The 16,694-nt window shown below is 40.8% G+C and overlaps 1 protein-coding gene across 12 annotated transcripts in view; it reads left to right on the forward strand.

The window, feature by feature from the left end:
* BNC2 (basonuclin zinc finger protein 2) overlaps positions 1-16,694 on the forward strand; it is a 485,666-nt gene that overhangs the window by 22,795 nt on the left and 446,177 nt on the right. Inside the window, exon 2 of one of the 12 annotated variants that reach the window (XM_086415025.1) lies at positions 7,745-7,806. The exons of the other annotated variants lie outside the window; for them this stretch is intronic. Within the exon in view, the coding sequence (XP_086271151.1) occupies positions 7,783-7,806 (24 nt within the window). The 5' untranslated portion in view covers positions 7,745-7,782. The remainder of the gene's footprint in view (positions 1-7,744; positions 7,807-16,694) is intronic. 12 annotated transcript variants of the gene reach the window in all.

Below are 16,694 nucleotides of genomic sequence, written 5' to 3' on the forward strand. Positions count from 1 at the left end.
ACCCGTACCCTGTGCCTTGGAAGATGAACTCTTAACCACTGGGCCACCAGGGAAGTCCCTGATATTACTGTTTTCAATGTATCATCTACTTTGTGTTCTGCTGAAATAGTGTGCTGTAAGGGAAGACGAATTTCAGGAGTTCTTAAAAAGCACTGTCTTTGCCAGCAACAAAAATGCTGATACTGACTCACTTTGCAGTTTTGACTTCAATAGTTCATTTATAAATTGGAAATTGACAATCTGCTGTTGTGATAGCAAAATTCTGTAGGATTTCTCTGTACCCAGCGTTTGTCAGATGGCTGTAGCTGGTGGCAAACCTTCTGGTGCTTTGGTCACTTCATCATTATGGATGGGTCTAAAATAATTTGGGCCTCATTCTGTGAAAACACATTGAGCAGAATTTTTCACTGACAAGTTTAGAGATCCTGTCTTGGACATGCTTGTGACTGGGGCAGCAACAGTTTGTAATATGCACCAGCATGTATGAAAATATGTGGTCCTTGTTCCTGCCTGCTGCAGGAGGACTTTACCCGGCTTCGGGCTCTGAGCTGCAGTCTTGTCGCAATTAAAGTCTTAGGGCTGGGAGCAGTTCATCCTGGTGATAGATTGTGGTATTTAGCAGTGTGCTGTGTTCCCTGGTGAGCTAGTCCTGTAGACTTACCGGATTCTAGTCAGAACTTGGGAAAGGCTCTACCAAAGAATTTGTGGTGATTAAATATTTTTGAAAGCGAGAAATACGATGACTTTTCTTATTAATGGGCAGACCTTTAGGGCTTTGCTTAAAGGAATCGTGAAAAGATGATGCAGTTCTGTGATTGATAATTGTTGAAAATTTAACACTGAAAATGCTAGATGTTCTTTTCTCTTATTAAGTTAAAGTATGCCTAGCTTTGAAGTTTCTTTCATTATAGTTAAAAATAAAACTCTGCAGTTCTGTATTTCATACTTAGCTCTGTCTTCTGTATTTTATACTAAATCAGTTTTTATAAATTCTGCGTTGTTTCTGTCCTCTGGTAACTTAAGTATGCAGAGGCATTGAACTTGAACGTTTTGTGCTCTGACATGTGGGCTTTGGATTCTCGGTATAACTCTTCTGTTTTGAAAACTTAACTCTCGGTGGTTTCTTTCTAATCAGTATATCATGACCTATTCCATTAAAAAGTTAGATGGTCTAAGCCATGTAACTTTTGAAGACTGGGACTGTAAAAAAGTGTGCATGAAATAATGAGCGTGTCTTTCCAGTTTTTAAATGTTCATTTCTCTTTGAGTTTTTGTGATGTCAATCAAATGAATGCTAGTGTTTGGTTTTAAGAATAACTGACGGTAGAAATCTGAATTTGTAGCTGATGGACCTCATAAGAGCAAGGGTTTTGTCCAGACGTGGGCATCCTGGCTCCGCACGAGAGCCTTAGCCTCCTGCCTGACTGATGGGAGTGGCTTCCCACCAATCAGTGGGCTGTGAAACCTTAAGATGGGGAAGATGTTAGAGCTTGTCTGCCTTCTGGACCTGAGGGTGCTGCCACTTCCACGGGGCAGTTGGAATCTTGAGAGATGGTTTCTGTCACCAATGACTGAATTGGGGTGCCTTCTGCTATGTAGTGGGCCAGAGACACCTGATTGTCCCAACTGCAGAAGAATTTACCCTCAGTAATGACTTGTTCTGCCCAAAATGTTTCATTACCTCTGCTGGGAGTTACTAGATAGTTACTGATATATAAATAAGAAAAATATTGGTAAAGATGATTCCTTTTCCCCCATAGAATTGCCACCTGACTTTTTTTTTTGGCCATGCTCTGTGGCTTTCGGGATCTTAGTTCCCCAGGCAGGATTGAATCCAGGCCCTGGCAGTGAAAGTGTCAATTCCTAACCATTGGACCACTAGGGAATTCCTGACCTGACGTTTTTAAAAGAAACATTTCTTTTTTTGTGTGTGTAGTTGACCCTTGAACAGTACAGGTTTGAACTGCCTGGTCTTCTTTTGCACCAGTTTTTATAATAGTAAGTATTATAGCACTACGTGGTTTGAGGAGGGCTGAATCTTGGCTTTGGATCCAGGGATATAGAGGGCCAACTATAGGGTATTCTTGGTGTGGAGGGTCAGCGCCCCTAATGCCCTTGTTGTTCAATGGTCAGCTTTCTATACTAGATTGTCGCTTAACAAATGGAACCCCAAATTCCAGTTCTTAAAGTTCTTGAGTAAATTGATTTCTAAAGGGATATGGATATTTTATACACTCAGCATACTAGACATAGCTGTGAGCCCACAAACCAAACCCACATAGACCCATTTGTGCAAATACCCATCGTATTGTGTGTCAGTGTGTTTGGCAGACGAGTGCCAACACATACACGTGTGTTCAAACTCATGTCTCTGATATTTTTGTAATTAAAGCAATTATCTTTTATTGTCAGAAATTGCAATAGGATTAAAGAATTTTTAAGTCAACAGAAAAACATTAGAGTCAATTAAGCCAGAATTTGATAAAAACAAATATTTTCACATATTCATTACTTTCTCATGTCAGTACCAGTTCTGAAATTTTGACTGGAAATTTCAACATAAGGCCTTGTTTTTTGAACAGTATTCAATCTGGAATGACTCTTTGATGTATAGTTAGTACATAAACCTTCTTCTATACACATTCATAGTTATGTGGCAACCTTAAAGCAGCTCAGAAACATTTAATAAGACCCATTTATTAGGTAGTAGTTTTCATTTATGAAAAAGCAGTTAAGTGTGTTTGTGTTTGTTAGTGTGCAGCTTTAAAATGGCCAGAAGTAACATCTCAATCCAAGGACAAACAATAATAATAAATCAGCATTTTCTTGGCCTTCTAATCAGAGTTTTGGCTTTGCTGTTGGAATGACCTGTATTTGAATACCAATACCTCTGCTTATTAAGGTAGTGAAAGTGAAAGCATTAGTCCAGTTCTTTGCGACCCCATGGACTATAGACCACCAGGCTCCTCTGCCCATCAAATTTTCCAGACAAGGATACTGGAATGGGTTACCATTCCCTTACTGCATGGGATCATTCTGACCAAAGGATCAAACCTGAGTCTCCTGTGCTGCAGGTGGATTCTATACTGTTTGAACCACCTGGGAAGTTCCTAAGATAGAATCTGCACAAATTCCTTTACCAATTTATTTATTTTGTAATTGTGGTGAAAAACAAACAAACAAACAAACCGGCGGTATAAAATTTATCCTCTTGTCCATTTTTAAAGTGTAAGTTCAGTTTTCATTCTGATTCCAAAGAAGGGCAATGCCAAAGCATGTTCAAACTACCGCACAATTGGACTCATCTCACACGCTAGCAAAGTAATGCTCAAAATTCTACAAGCCAGGCTTCAACAGTACGTGAAACGTGAACTTCCAGATGTTCAAGCTGGATTTAGAAAAGGCAGAGGAACCAGAGATCAAATGGCCAACATCTGTTGGATCATAGAAAAAGCAAGAGAATTCCAGAAAAGCATCTACTTCCTCTTTATTGATTACACCAAAGTCTTTGACTGTGTAGATCAAAACAAACTGGAAAATTCTGAACGAGAAGGGAGTACCAGACCACCTGACCTGCCTCCTGAGAAATCTGTATGCAGGTCAAGAAGCAACAGTTATAACCGGACATGGAACAACAGACTGGTTCCAAATCGGGAAAGGAGTACATCAAGGCTATATATTGTCACCTGCTTACTTAACTTATATGCAGAGTACATCATACAGAGTGTCAGGCTGGATGATGCACAAGCTGGAATCAAGATTGCCAGGACAAATATCAGTAACCTCACATATGCAGGTGACACCATCCTTATGGCAGAAAGCGAAGAGTAGAACTAAAGAGCCTCTTTATGGAAGTGACAAGAGGAGAGTGAAAATGCTGGCTTAAAACTCAGCATTCAGAACCCTAAGGTCATGGCATCCAGTCCTATCCCTTCATGGCAAATAGATGTGAAAACAATGGAAGCAGAGAGAGACTTTATTTTTGGGGCTCCAAAATCACTGCAGATGGTGACTGCAGCCATGAAATCAAAAGACACTTGCTCCGTTGAAGAAAAGCTATGACCAACCTAGACAGCATGTTAAAAAGCAGAGACATTACTTTGCTAACAAAGATCCATCTAGTCAAAGCTATGGTTTTTCCAGTGGTCATGTATGGATATGAGTGTTGGTGATGGTTTAATCACTCAGTCGTGTCCTACTCTTTGTGACCCCTTGGACTGTAGCCTATCAGGCTCCTCTGTCCATGGGATTCTCCAGGCAAGAATACTGGAGTGGGTTGCCATTCCCTTCTCCACATAATAGTAGTAGTAATGTAGTGTTAGTCACTTAGTCGTTTCCAACTCTTTGTGACCCCTGGACTGAGACCCGCCAGGCTCCTCTGTCCATGGGACTCTCCAGGCAAGAATACTGTATTGGATTGCCATTCCCTTCTCCAGTGGATGTGAGAGTTAGACTATAAAGAAAGCTGAGTGCCGAGGAATTGCTGCTTTTGAACTGTGGTGTTGGAGAAGACTCTTGAGAGTCCCTTGGACTGCAAGGAGATCCAACCAGTCCATCCTAAAGGAGATCAGTCCTTGGTGTTCATTGGAAGGACTGATGTTGAAGCTGAAACTCCAATACTTTGGCCACATGATGTGAAGAACTGACTCATTTGAAAAGACCCTGGTACTGGGAAAGATTAAAGGCAGGAGAAGAAGGGGACGACAGAGGATGGAATGGTTGGATGGCATCGCCGACTCGATGGACATGAGTTTGAGCAAGCTCTGGGAGTTGGTGATGGACAGGAAAGCCTGGTGTGCTGCAGCCATGGGGTCACAAAGAGTTGGAGCCGACTGAGCAACTGAACTGAAGTTTAGTAGCATTAACTGTATTCATATTTTTGTGCCTTTTTGAAATAACTTTTATTTTGAAGTAGTTTCAGGCTTACAGAAAAGTTGGGAAAATAGTATAATCAATTTCCATATATACACTTTACCCAGATTCCTCAAATGTTAACATTTACTATGACTATGTAATTAAAAAAATTGAAATATAATTCACATACTATACAATTCACAATTTTAAAGGGTACAATCAGTGGCTTTTAGCATAGTCACAAGGTTGGGCAGCCATTGTCACTATTTGATTCTAGAATGTTTTCATCATTTGAAAAGCAAACTATACCCCAAAGTAGTAACTCTCCATTCACCCCTCCATCTAGTCCTTGGCATATTTTACTTTTGACCCACTATACTCTCTCCTATGAAATATTATAGTATTGCTATCTGGAGTATTTTGAGATAACATATGAAAATGCCTTGTACGATGTCTGTCAAAGGTAAGTGCCAAATACCTGTTCCTTTCTTTTCTGTTATCATCTGAACAGAAAGTATCATACAGACCTCTTAAGAATTATTTTGGAAACTGTGATGCCCATGAGAGGAACTGTTTCTCTTCTGAGTGAAAATTGAATTCTCTTATTAGTTTAGCAGACCCAACAATTTCCAAGATACTTGAAAACATAATGGGGGCTTTTATATTAAAATAGATAATGCAAAGTCTTCCCAGCTGATCCAGTGGCTTAAGACTCTGTGCTCCCAATGCCGGGGGCCCAGGTTCAATCCCCGGTCGAGGAACTAGATCCGACATGCTGCAGCTAAGAGTTTGTGGGCCTCACCTAAGGCCTGGTACACCCAAATACAGAAATAAATATGTGTTCGAGAAATCAAATAAAAATAGCTAATGTAAGGTAAAACAGTCTCTGAAATGCCAAAAAAAATGTGGCCATAAAAATAAAGCCCTGCAGGGAAAAATCTTTTGCAGTGGTTGCCCATTGTCCAAGAAGGCAATGGCACCCCACTCCAGTAACTCTTGCCTGGAAAATCCCATGGATGGAGGAGCCTGGTAGGCTGCAGTCCATGGGGTCGCTAAGAGTCAAACACGACTGAGCGACTTCCCTTTCCCTTTTCACTTTCGTGCATTGGAGAAGGAAATGGCAACCCACTCCAGTGTTCTTGCCTGGAGAATCCCAGGGACGGGGAATCTGGTGGGCCTCTGTCTATGAGGTCGCACAAAGTCGGCCACGACTGAAGCGACTTAGCAGCAGCAGCCCATCGTCCATGCCACCCTTTTTGTTGATTAATCTTTTACTTTGAAGTTTTATCTTTTTTTGGACATGTTTTGTGTGTCCAATGTTTAAACATTTCCAAACTTTTTGACTTCTGACAAGGCATGGTAACCACCACAGTGTGGTAAACACCATCAAGGACCATAAGGTTTGCACTGTGATCTTAAATGTCAGACGTGCACACCCTGTGACCTGGATTTGATTAGCCTTTGGTGCTGTGATCGTTTGTGGATATACTAGCTAAGATGTGTGCGTTTTGAGGATTAATTAGTTATGGTTCTAATTACCTATGCATGTATGTGTCAGTAGCTCAGTCATGTCCTACTCTTTGCAACCCCATGGACTGTAGCCCACCAGGCCCCTTTGTCCATGGAATTCTCCAGGCAAGAATACTGGAGTGGGTAGCCATTCCCTTCTCCAGGGGATCTTCTTGACCCAGGGATCGAAACCAGGTCTCCTGCACTTCAGGCAGATTCTTTACTGTCTGAGCCACCAGGGAAGCCCCATGGTTCTGACTGCCTCACCACAAATGTCCTAAATATTTAAAGTGGAGTAGGAAGCAGTATAGGTAGCACAAGGTTAGGAAGCATATGAGTCAGAAAGGCCTGAGTTTGAATCCCAGCTGTGCTATGGGAAATGTGACAAGGGACAGAGTGTCAGTTTCCGCATTTGGAAACTTGGAGGGTAATGACTTTCATTGTATCGGGTTGGAGTGAGGATGAAAGTAGACCTCGAGTGGGAAAGGATCAGCCCAGGGTCCGACAGACAATAACAGCTGTGAAATGGTGGATATTATACACATTTCCTTATGTGGTGCTTAAAGCAGGGACTCTAGTCCTGTGATACTGATTAATTTATGTGTGACCTTTTTTATTTGCCTGGAATGTTGCACATTAAGTAGCTGCTTCTTGTGAAGTAGAGAACTGCAGTGAAAAATCTGAAGAGCAACAAAAATAATAATGACCCTGGCTGAGGTTACAGTGGTGGAACTGGTGGGCTCATTTCAATCCAAAAAGCTGATTTTTTTTTTTTTTTAAGATATAAAACTTACTGTTTGGAGTTAGTTCTACCTATTGTGAAGCTAAAGCCTTTTATGGTATTGAAAAAAGTATATTAAGGAAATTGTCCAATTTGAAAATACACATCTATGGTAACCCTTCTCTGATAAGCAGTTTTCGTCTCATTTTATAATAGAACTGCTGAATTAAATGTGATTGAGGTGTTCTTTGGGTGTTAGATTCATAAACATGATTATGTATGGGTTTTGTGGCTTGTGACGAGCACAGGAGTAGCAGTTTTTCCCAGTCACTTGACCTGGTAATTCTTTTTGCTTTTGGTATTTTTCACTGCCTTAAATTCTTGAGTCTAGTGACAAAGCTATTTAGTGTGTGTGTCACAAGTCTGCCTATTTGGAAAGGCAGACAGACATTGCAATATATTGTCATTATGACATTAAAGGAAAAACACTTTTTATAATAGGGTGAATACTTCTGAGCAGAAGCAAAGGTCAAGCTGTAGAGTGAACTTTTGAATGACAGCTAATGTTAGCATGGCTTAAAGGGGAGATGCCAGGTCAACTATGGGCACTTATTAGCTTCATGGATATGAAATGACAGCATCTTTCCCCTTTTATGCCAGGGAATGCTGAATTTTCTGAAGGCAAGAGGGAGAGGCGTATGTGTGGCTGCCAAAATGAGATGGTAAGAAATTAAAGCAAGCAAGGAAGAGTATGGGTTAGAGTGTGTGTGATAAACATTCCAGATAGGCACTGTGGAATGGACCAGAAGGCACAAGATCTGTTTTTTTTCTAACCTGAACTGTCACTAACTCTTTGATCTTTGTAACTTTGGTACTTCTTCAGAGCTCCTTATCTGAAGAGCAAACAAAATGAAGAACAGAAAACAGGTTTCGCCTCTCTTGCAATATTGATAGATTGGTAATGGCTGCTTGAGGAGGACTCTGAGAGCGCCTTGGGTCGTTGGGAAAGGGGTGAGTGGGTGCTGACTGTCCTGGGGGAGTGTGTGCTGACAGGCATCCACATGTATACGTAGGTACATGTGCCTCATTTGTTGACTAATCCCTGTTCAGGATCCTTTTACATTCACATTATGTATCAGAGGTTACATTTGCCTTAGTTACAGGGTTGAGACGATCTTTTTTTTTATCAAGTGTTTGATTTTAATCATTATTTACATTTTACGATGACTCTTAAATGAACACCTTCACAGGAAAACTCATCCTATCTCACAAATACTCACTTGAATTATCATCCATCCCATTGTAAGCAGCAGTAGTAAAAGTCCCATGGGTTTAGGTGTCAAGGCCAGATCACAACACTCTAAAGCCATGGGGTGCAAAACTGTGACCTGAACTTTCAAGCTCTAGGTTCCGCATGTTTTCACAATATTATACTTTAGGAGGTAAATAAGCTAGCAGTCTTTTGAGTATTTACTATGTTCCAGCTATGTGCATATCTCATTTAATCTTTTTAAGCATCCCACAGACTAGGCATTATTAACATTGTTTACCACTATGAAAAAATGAAGCTTCAGGAAAGTTAAATGGGGACTTCCCTGGTGGTTCAATGGTTTAGAATCTGTGCTTCCACTCCAGGGGGCATGCATTGGATTCCGGGTTGGGGAACTAAGATCCCACATTCCATGGGGTATGGCCCAAAAAAAAAAAAAAGAAGTTAAGTGGCTTGTAACAAGTCATCCAGCTTTTAAGTGACAGCAGGAAGATCAGAGCACAGGTCTGTCTAGCCTCAAGCACCTGAGCTTTGATAACCATAGTGTTCAGCAGCAGAGACGATCTTTATTCCTGCCTGAAGGTCAATGTATTTCTACTTTAGGGCGAGACTCATAGGCCATAGAGCCCACTGCCTAGCAGGCAGACAGTGATGGGTTCTCGGAAGGAATGAAGTGGTTGTTGCCGGAGCTAAGGGGTACACAGTGCGCTGCACGCAGGCTCATGTGGGGTTCTCCTCTAACTGTCAGACCCAGGTGAGTCACACTGAATAGGTCCCTTCAGAAAAGTAAGCCATCCAATGAACAGCACTTACTTACATGGTCGTCATTACTTAGTATTTGGTATAAGACATTAATTTTTATTTTAAGATAACTTTCAAAATGAAGTCATATTTTGGGTGGTAATTTAATACCAAATAGAAGGAACATTTGTCTGTCCATCCCTCCTCAGTCTCTTGTGTCTGACTTTTTGAGATGCTATGGACTGTAGCCCGCCAGGTTCCTCTGTCCATAGGACTCTCCAGGCAAGAATACTGGAGTGGGTTGCCGTGCTCTCTCCTCCAGGGGAAGACAACGACCCAGGAATTGAATCTATGTCTCCTTCATTGGCAGATGGATTCTTTACCGCTGAGACACTTGGAAGGAAGGTTGGTAAGAAAATTGGTGATGGCATGTAACTTTTCTCATATTGATACACAGCCTGATATAAGCAAGGCATTAAAAGATGTAGAGCGCTTAGCAGCATTACTGGAAGCAAATAAGATTGCCTTCAGATGTACAATATATAAAACTGTTGGAAAATTTTTGCTTGCCTTTAAGGAAAGAATCCTTAAGTTTTCAATGTCTTTCATTATCTAAGAAAATGATCCAGAGTTGTTAAAGACATAATCCACTGTGTTAAAAACTCTACATTTTAGTGACTTTTATGTATTAGGTTTTTGTACAAGATGGGATCTATATATCATCTACCTACTGTTAGCTTATCTCCACTGACAAAACTTAGTAGTTTTCCTTTATATGCTTTCCTTAAGACATTAAATGTAGCAAACCTATTTGCATTTAAAAATAACTATTGCAAAAGATAACTTTACATTTAAGCAAAATTATTTTACATAACTTTTAAAATTTTTTGTATCTGCCTCAACCACCGTTGGTATAGGAAATGGCAACCCATGCCAGTATTCTTGCCTGGAAAATCCCATGAACTGGGGAGCCTGGTGAGCTACAGTCCATGGGGTCGCAAAGAGTTGGACTCGACTGAGCGCACACACAACCACCATTAAGATTGTCCCCACACAAGGGTAGGAGTCATGTTTTATTCATGTTTGAGTCACCACACCTAGCAAAGCCTGGCATACAGTAATTCCATAAATGTTGAATCAATAGCTGAAATTCAGTTTTACCTAAGAGCAACCAGCAAGCTACAAGTGAAGATTGTGTCCACCTTCTGAAGTCTTAAGTTGTGGAAATCTGAAAATACACTGGGTTTTCTGCAATTCATATAGGTTAGCATGTTTTGTTGTGATCAGTTTTCATAGAGAAATCCTTAAACCTGGAGAGTGAGTGTAACAACTTACATTCCTTTTCATTGTTTTTCCTGTAAAAATCTGTCTAGATTTAATTGCCCATGGTCTGTGCATGAAAAAGACTCCAAAGAAATATTTTTGGTTAAAAACAAGTAGTGGATGGAAACTTGTGTACAGTATAAATAGAGTATTCTGTGTGCCTTATTTAACTAGACCTAAACATCTGGTAGCCTGAGCTGTCAGACTTGCACAGCTGCAAAGGACAGTGGTGGATCTTATTAGGGTTTGGCATCTGAATGATCTGGTTGCCTTCTACTTTTGGTGTTTTTATACCACAGATTGTAAAATAGAAAAAGCAGAGCAAAAACGAAAGAGTGAGTGCCTGGGTTTTTAACGATGGGGCAGAGGTGTGAAGGATGGTCTTGGAAAGCTGAGCCTTGGGAGCCCCCATATCAGACTACGGGGGGCTCTGATGTTCTGCTTCCTCATCTGTGGAGTGGCATCACCATAGGTTCTTGGATATTTTCGGCTAAAAGTACTTGAAAGCCTGTCATTCTGAGCTTTTATAGTGTCTTATTCTACAGATAATATTGGAGGACCTCCTTTGTGCCAGACATTGCCTTTGGGACTGGAGATGACTCCCTAAGGACTTAGCAGTCTGGTGGAGTTAGGGTTTTCTAAGGCAGTGTCTCATGGTGTTGTGGTTTTATACTACTGAGATCTTAGCTGTGGATCAATTTTTAGCTCCGAGAATGTGAAAAGAAAGGAAAGATAGAAAATGTTCTGTTACTTCTCTATGTCTATGCCTTATATGAATTGGACTCTTTGAATTTACCTAGGTTATCTCCCACATTAGGTAGTTAGAACAGTGGGTGGAATTTTATGATACAAAAAACTTATTTTGGGCACAGCCAAAAGATTCTAACAGATGTTCAACCAGGTGTGTAAGTTGACTAATTTTAGACCTGTCATTGTCATTATTAATCTAAGTGGCTTGCTCTTTCTCGAAATGCTGTAGACAGCCTAAGGGCCTTTACTGGTTCCTGTGGAAGCAGGGAAGTTCCATTCGCATGGATATATGGAGGTTGGTTCTTCTACCAAAACCTGAGGAAAATCATCATTTTTACTTTATGGGGTTTGTTAGTCCTAGTGTTTATAGCAGCTTCACTTTAAGCATTGATCAGCAAAGTATCCTGTTCTTGTTCCTAATGGTGGGTGTTCATTAAGGACCTGGGAAAAATTGGGATTGACTGAGTAGATTTGAACTTAATTTAAAAAATAAGGGAGACATCACATTATAGTCTCATTCAGTTTACTTGAATTTTTTATTTCTTTGGAAGGAAGGGTTTAGCAAAAATTTTAAAACTCAAGGTGAACTAGATTACATCACATTCACGGCCACATTATTGTTTTGGAATCTATTTCACCTGCATATATGCTTTTACGTTTTTAAAAAAGGCTACTCCATGGATGGTTAACTTTATACATGGATTCATTTGACTCCATGACTAGTAATCATTGACTATAACTTAAAAAAAAAAAAAGACCCCTATTCCTTTGTCCAAATCAGAACAAAATGTGTTTGAAAGCAGGGCCATGAGGATACCTTGAACGACCAGAGACTTGGCCCACAAAAGAAGGGAAATGATGGGAAGAAGGGAGTCATGCCTTTGGTCCTCCCAAATCCTAGTCTGGGAACCATTAGCAGGACCATCTTGCTGTGCGGCACGTTCATAGCGTGAAAGGCAATTTCTAAAACTGCTAAAACCAATCCCTGTAGGGTTTTAAAGATTAAACTCACCACCCTGTGTTATAACCAGATGAAAATAATTATGTACTGCAGCCTGCTGCTGAGTAGGGTGAAATGGATTTCTTGTGCCAGGATTCTTAACTAGGTGAGATGGGTGCTGTGCTTTACTAAAGGCTCCCTGCAGTGGAAAGCCTTATCCTATTAGAGCAAGTCTCAAAACTGGTCAGACTGGGAAAAAACAATACTGCTTTAGACATCAGTTCCTTTAAAACCTCTTCGAACTGAAATCTGTTTCTTGGCAAGAGACTTAAATCTCATATTTAAAACACATACCAGAACTGTGCCTTATGTGTACTAGTTTTGCACTAAATAGATGTTGAGTGAAAACTTTTTATAAGCACAAGGGCAGCCTTTTATACTATAAGGATAATAATGATACTCACCTCATGGGGTTGTGGAGGTGAAGATTAATTGAGTTGCTGTATGTTAAGTGGTTACAACCATACTTGGCACGTAAAAAAAAAAAACATTTTGATTGAAAAAAGCAATCAGTTTTTGTTGGAAATACTCAACAGTTTTGATTGCTGCACAGAAAAAGACAGTGTTTGCTATTATTATTATATGATGTCTCTACTGCTAACATGGCTTCCTTCATAGCTCAGTTGGTAAAGAATCCGCCTGCAATGCAGGAGACCCCGGTTTGATTCCTGGGTCAGGAAGATCCGCTGGAGAAAGGCTACCCACTCCAGTATTCTTGGGCTTCTCTTGTGGCTCAGCTGGTAAGGAATCCACCTGCAGTGTGCAAGCCCTGGGTTGGGAAGATCCCCTGGAAAAGGGAAAGGCTACCCACTTCAGTATTTTGGCCTGGAGAATTCGATGGACTGTACAGTCCATGGGGTTGCAAAGAGTTGACAGGACTGAGCGACTTCCTTTCACTTCACTTTCACTGCTAAAATCCCATAAGTGGAGAATTGTTTCTCTGTTTGTGTAGAAGGACAGTGCTGATAATTGCACATTCTCTGTAACTCAGTTTTTCTTTTGAATAGTGGTACGAAGTTTGTGATACTAGTGAATGAAGCTGTTATCACTGACTCGGACTCACTGACTAGACATTTAAGTCCTCATGGGTATACATGACTGACTTTGTCCTAGTGAGCACCGAATTGTATGCAAGAATATTAACCAACCATATACAAATGAGAATGCCAATGATACTTTATCCATTGGTGAATTACTGACTTCTTACTTAAGACATAAAAAGAAAGGCAGGGGAATCCATGCCATATTATACTACCTTTTGGTGAATTCACTTGTATGAAACATTCTCTGCTGGGTGCTTAATATATTGAGGGCAGACACTGTACTAAGCTCTAAGGATTCAAAGATATAAGGGAAAGAGTAACAATCCTTAGCCCTTATGGTGGTTACATATGGGTGAGACTAATAATACTTAATCAGGCAGAATTGAGAATAGTAAATGTGGTACAAGTTAGGAATACAAATATTGGCTTTCAGATACACGTCTTCTGATTCTTCCAAGGAAGATGTCGTTGTTTTCCTCTTCCCACAACAGAGAAAATGGGCCCAGAGGAGACAGTAGACTTACCTAAGGTCAGACAGCTGGTAAAGAGTAGTCTGATTTGAGTCTGATTCAAAGCTTTGGGTATTTTTCATTCATCTGTTGCTGCTGCCTCTTATTACAACCAATGTGGGGAAAGAAAAAATGGTCACAGTTTGTAAAAGTACTTACCTATTTTGGGGTGTTTGAAATAAATGAATATTTGCCCTAACAAGCAGACTGGAAGATCTCCAATTTGATAACATTGACTCCTTTATTAGTATCAGTTCAGTTCAGTTCAGTCACTCAGTCGTGTCCGACTCTTTGCTACCCCATGAATTGCTGCACGCCAGGCCTCCCTGTCCATCACCAACTCCCGGAGTTTACTCTAACTCATGTCCATCGAGTCGGTGATACCATCCAGCCATCTCATCTTCTCTTGTTCCCTTCTCCTCATGCCCCCAATCCCTCCCAACATTAGAGTCTTTTCCAGTGAGTCAACTCTTCACATGAGGTGGCCAAAGTATTGGAGTTTCAGCTTCAGCATCAATCCTTCCAATGAACACCCAGGACTGATCTCCTTTAGAATGAACTGGTTGGATCTCCTTGCAGTCCAAGGGACTCTCAAGAGTCTTCTCCAACACCACAGTTCAAAAGCATCAATTCTTCACCGCTCAGCTTTCTTCACTATCCAACTCTCACATCCATACATGACCACTGGAAAAACCTTAGCCTTGACTAGATGGACCTTTGTTGGCAAAGTAGTGTCTCTGCTTTTTAATATGCTATCTAGGTTGATTATAACTTTCCTTTCAAAGAGTAAGTGTCTTCTAATTTCGTGGCTGCAGTCACCATCTGCAGTGATTTTGGAGCCGCCAAAAATAAAGTCTGACACTGTTTCCACTGTTTCCCCATCTATTTCCCATGAAGTGATGGGACCAGATGCCATGATCTTAGTTTTCTGAATGTTGAGCTTTAGGCCAACTTTTTCACTCTCCACTTTCACTTTCATCAAGAGGCTTTTGAGTTCCTCTTTACTTTCTGCCATAAGGGTGGTGTCATCTGCATATCCAAGGTTATTGATATTTCTCCCAGCAATCTTGATTCCAGCTTGTGCTTCTTCCATCCCAGTGTTTCTCATGATGTACTCTGCATAGAAGTTAAAGAAGCAGGGTGACAATATACAGCCTTAACGTATTCCTTTTCCTATTTGGAACCAGTCTGTTGTTCCATGTCCAGTTCTAACTGTTGCTTCCTGACCTGCATACAGGTTTCTCAAGAGGCAGGTCAGGTGATCTGGTATTCCCATCTCTTTCAGAGAGTGTAACTCTAAAATGAAATCTAAAGATATAAGAATTATTTTGCTTCAAAGGACTTTTGAAACTGTCCAGTAATGTTCAAACCCTTTTTGAATCTTGGGGCCCCTCCCCCCTTGCCAAATGGAATACTACTCAGCACCTGCAGTGGAAAGACATTATGTTGCTTGCGAGGTAAGATGGAGAGTTGCTGAGTGTTACAAAAGGACCAGCAGCCTGAGGTCAAAGAGAGCCTGGGGCCCTGGCATTGTGGACCGAGGCTGTTGTAGCCATGGAGAGACTAGAGTGAGCTGAGGGTGGTGAGCTGAGGGTGGTGAGCTGGTGCCAGGCCTTGGTGGGAGGGGCTTGTAGGCCCTGATGGGGACCATAGTCATTATTCTGGGTGAAATGGGAAGCTAATGAAGGTTTTAGGCAGGGTTTGCGCTGATAAGGATTTTTGAAGGGCTTTCCTCTGCCACCTGTCAGTCCATCTAAGGTGATCTTCTCTCTGGAGCCAGGGCCACTGTTGCCTGTGCAGTCAAAATTTCTTCTTATGGCAAGCAGCCAAGTAACTAGCAGTTTCCAGCCTGTTAGGGTCCTGTGATGGGCCTGCAAGGACAATAACATTGAAAAAAAGCAGAGAAAAAATTGCCCTTTGCCCTTAGTGGACTAAGGATAAAGGAACTGTAAAGGAATGTAGTCAACCACTACTATCCTTGTCTAATGACCCCAAAACTCTCTGCTTCTCAGGCCAGCTTTTTTTTTCCCCTCTCCTTTTGGCGTTTCATAGCCTGCGAGCACCTGCTCCAGGAAATGGAAGAATGGAGTTCAAACTCAAAGTGGATATTTTCTTTATTCTTTATTTTTTTAGACAGTCCTGGTAAAATGCTTATAGGGACATTGAAGGTTGAAATTATCCAGAAGAATTTTTTTTTTCCCCATTTCTTTGTTAATGTAGTTTCTCTTCTTCAGAGAACTTCTGAGGAAGAATTCATCATCTGGGGACTTCAAACTCGTTTTAGAGTAGGGAGTGTGGTTGGTTGTGGCAGGAGGAGAATGGATTTGTGGGAAGACATCACTACCATGAAGGTTTTTGTTCTAATTCTTCTAATTCTTCAGATAAATAGCTGTGACATGGGTAAATCCCTAAAATTTTGTAAGACCAATTCCTTGTCTATAAGAAGGAAGGTGGATTCAGAGACTTTTCTCGAGCTTTGTTCAACTCTTCACACGTGTTCTTCTTCTTCCCCTTAAATGCTATGTGAAAAATAATTATTTTAAAAATTAGTGTGCATTGTTAGGTTTTGTCTTGATGGCTTCAGACTCATTAAAAGAATGTTCTCTTCAGTGTAAAACTGTGGCTAGGATTCATTGACTTGTTTTGTAGTCAGTGCAGGAGAGGAGTTGGATGGTTTTAGAAATTTGTCCCGAAATTGATGACGTATTTTAATAAGTGGATCAAATGTTATAACTGTTTGTTCTTGCTTAGGGAATCGTTTAGGCCTCCAGACTTAGGCAGAACATACATTCTTTGTGTTCTGCTGTGAGGATTGCCTGCTTTTCTCTGGAATTCTGTGCTGCTCGTGGCCTCTTTTCCCTTGATAGCATGACACATGACTGATGATTTCAGAGAACCTTCTGGATTTAAGTACATGGTATTTAAGGACATGAAAGAGCATCACACTTTTCCTTTGTGGAGTTCCTTGTTTTAA

The sequence above is a fragment of the Bos grunniens genome, chromosome 8 (genome assembly GCF_055505025.1).
Source record: "Bos grunniens cultivar Pamir isolate PY7600 chromosome 8, Bosgru_T2T1.0, whole genome shotgun sequence".
Classification (NCBI taxonomy): Eukaryota; Metazoa; Chordata; class Mammalia; order Artiodactyla; family Bovidae; genus Bos; species Bos grunniens.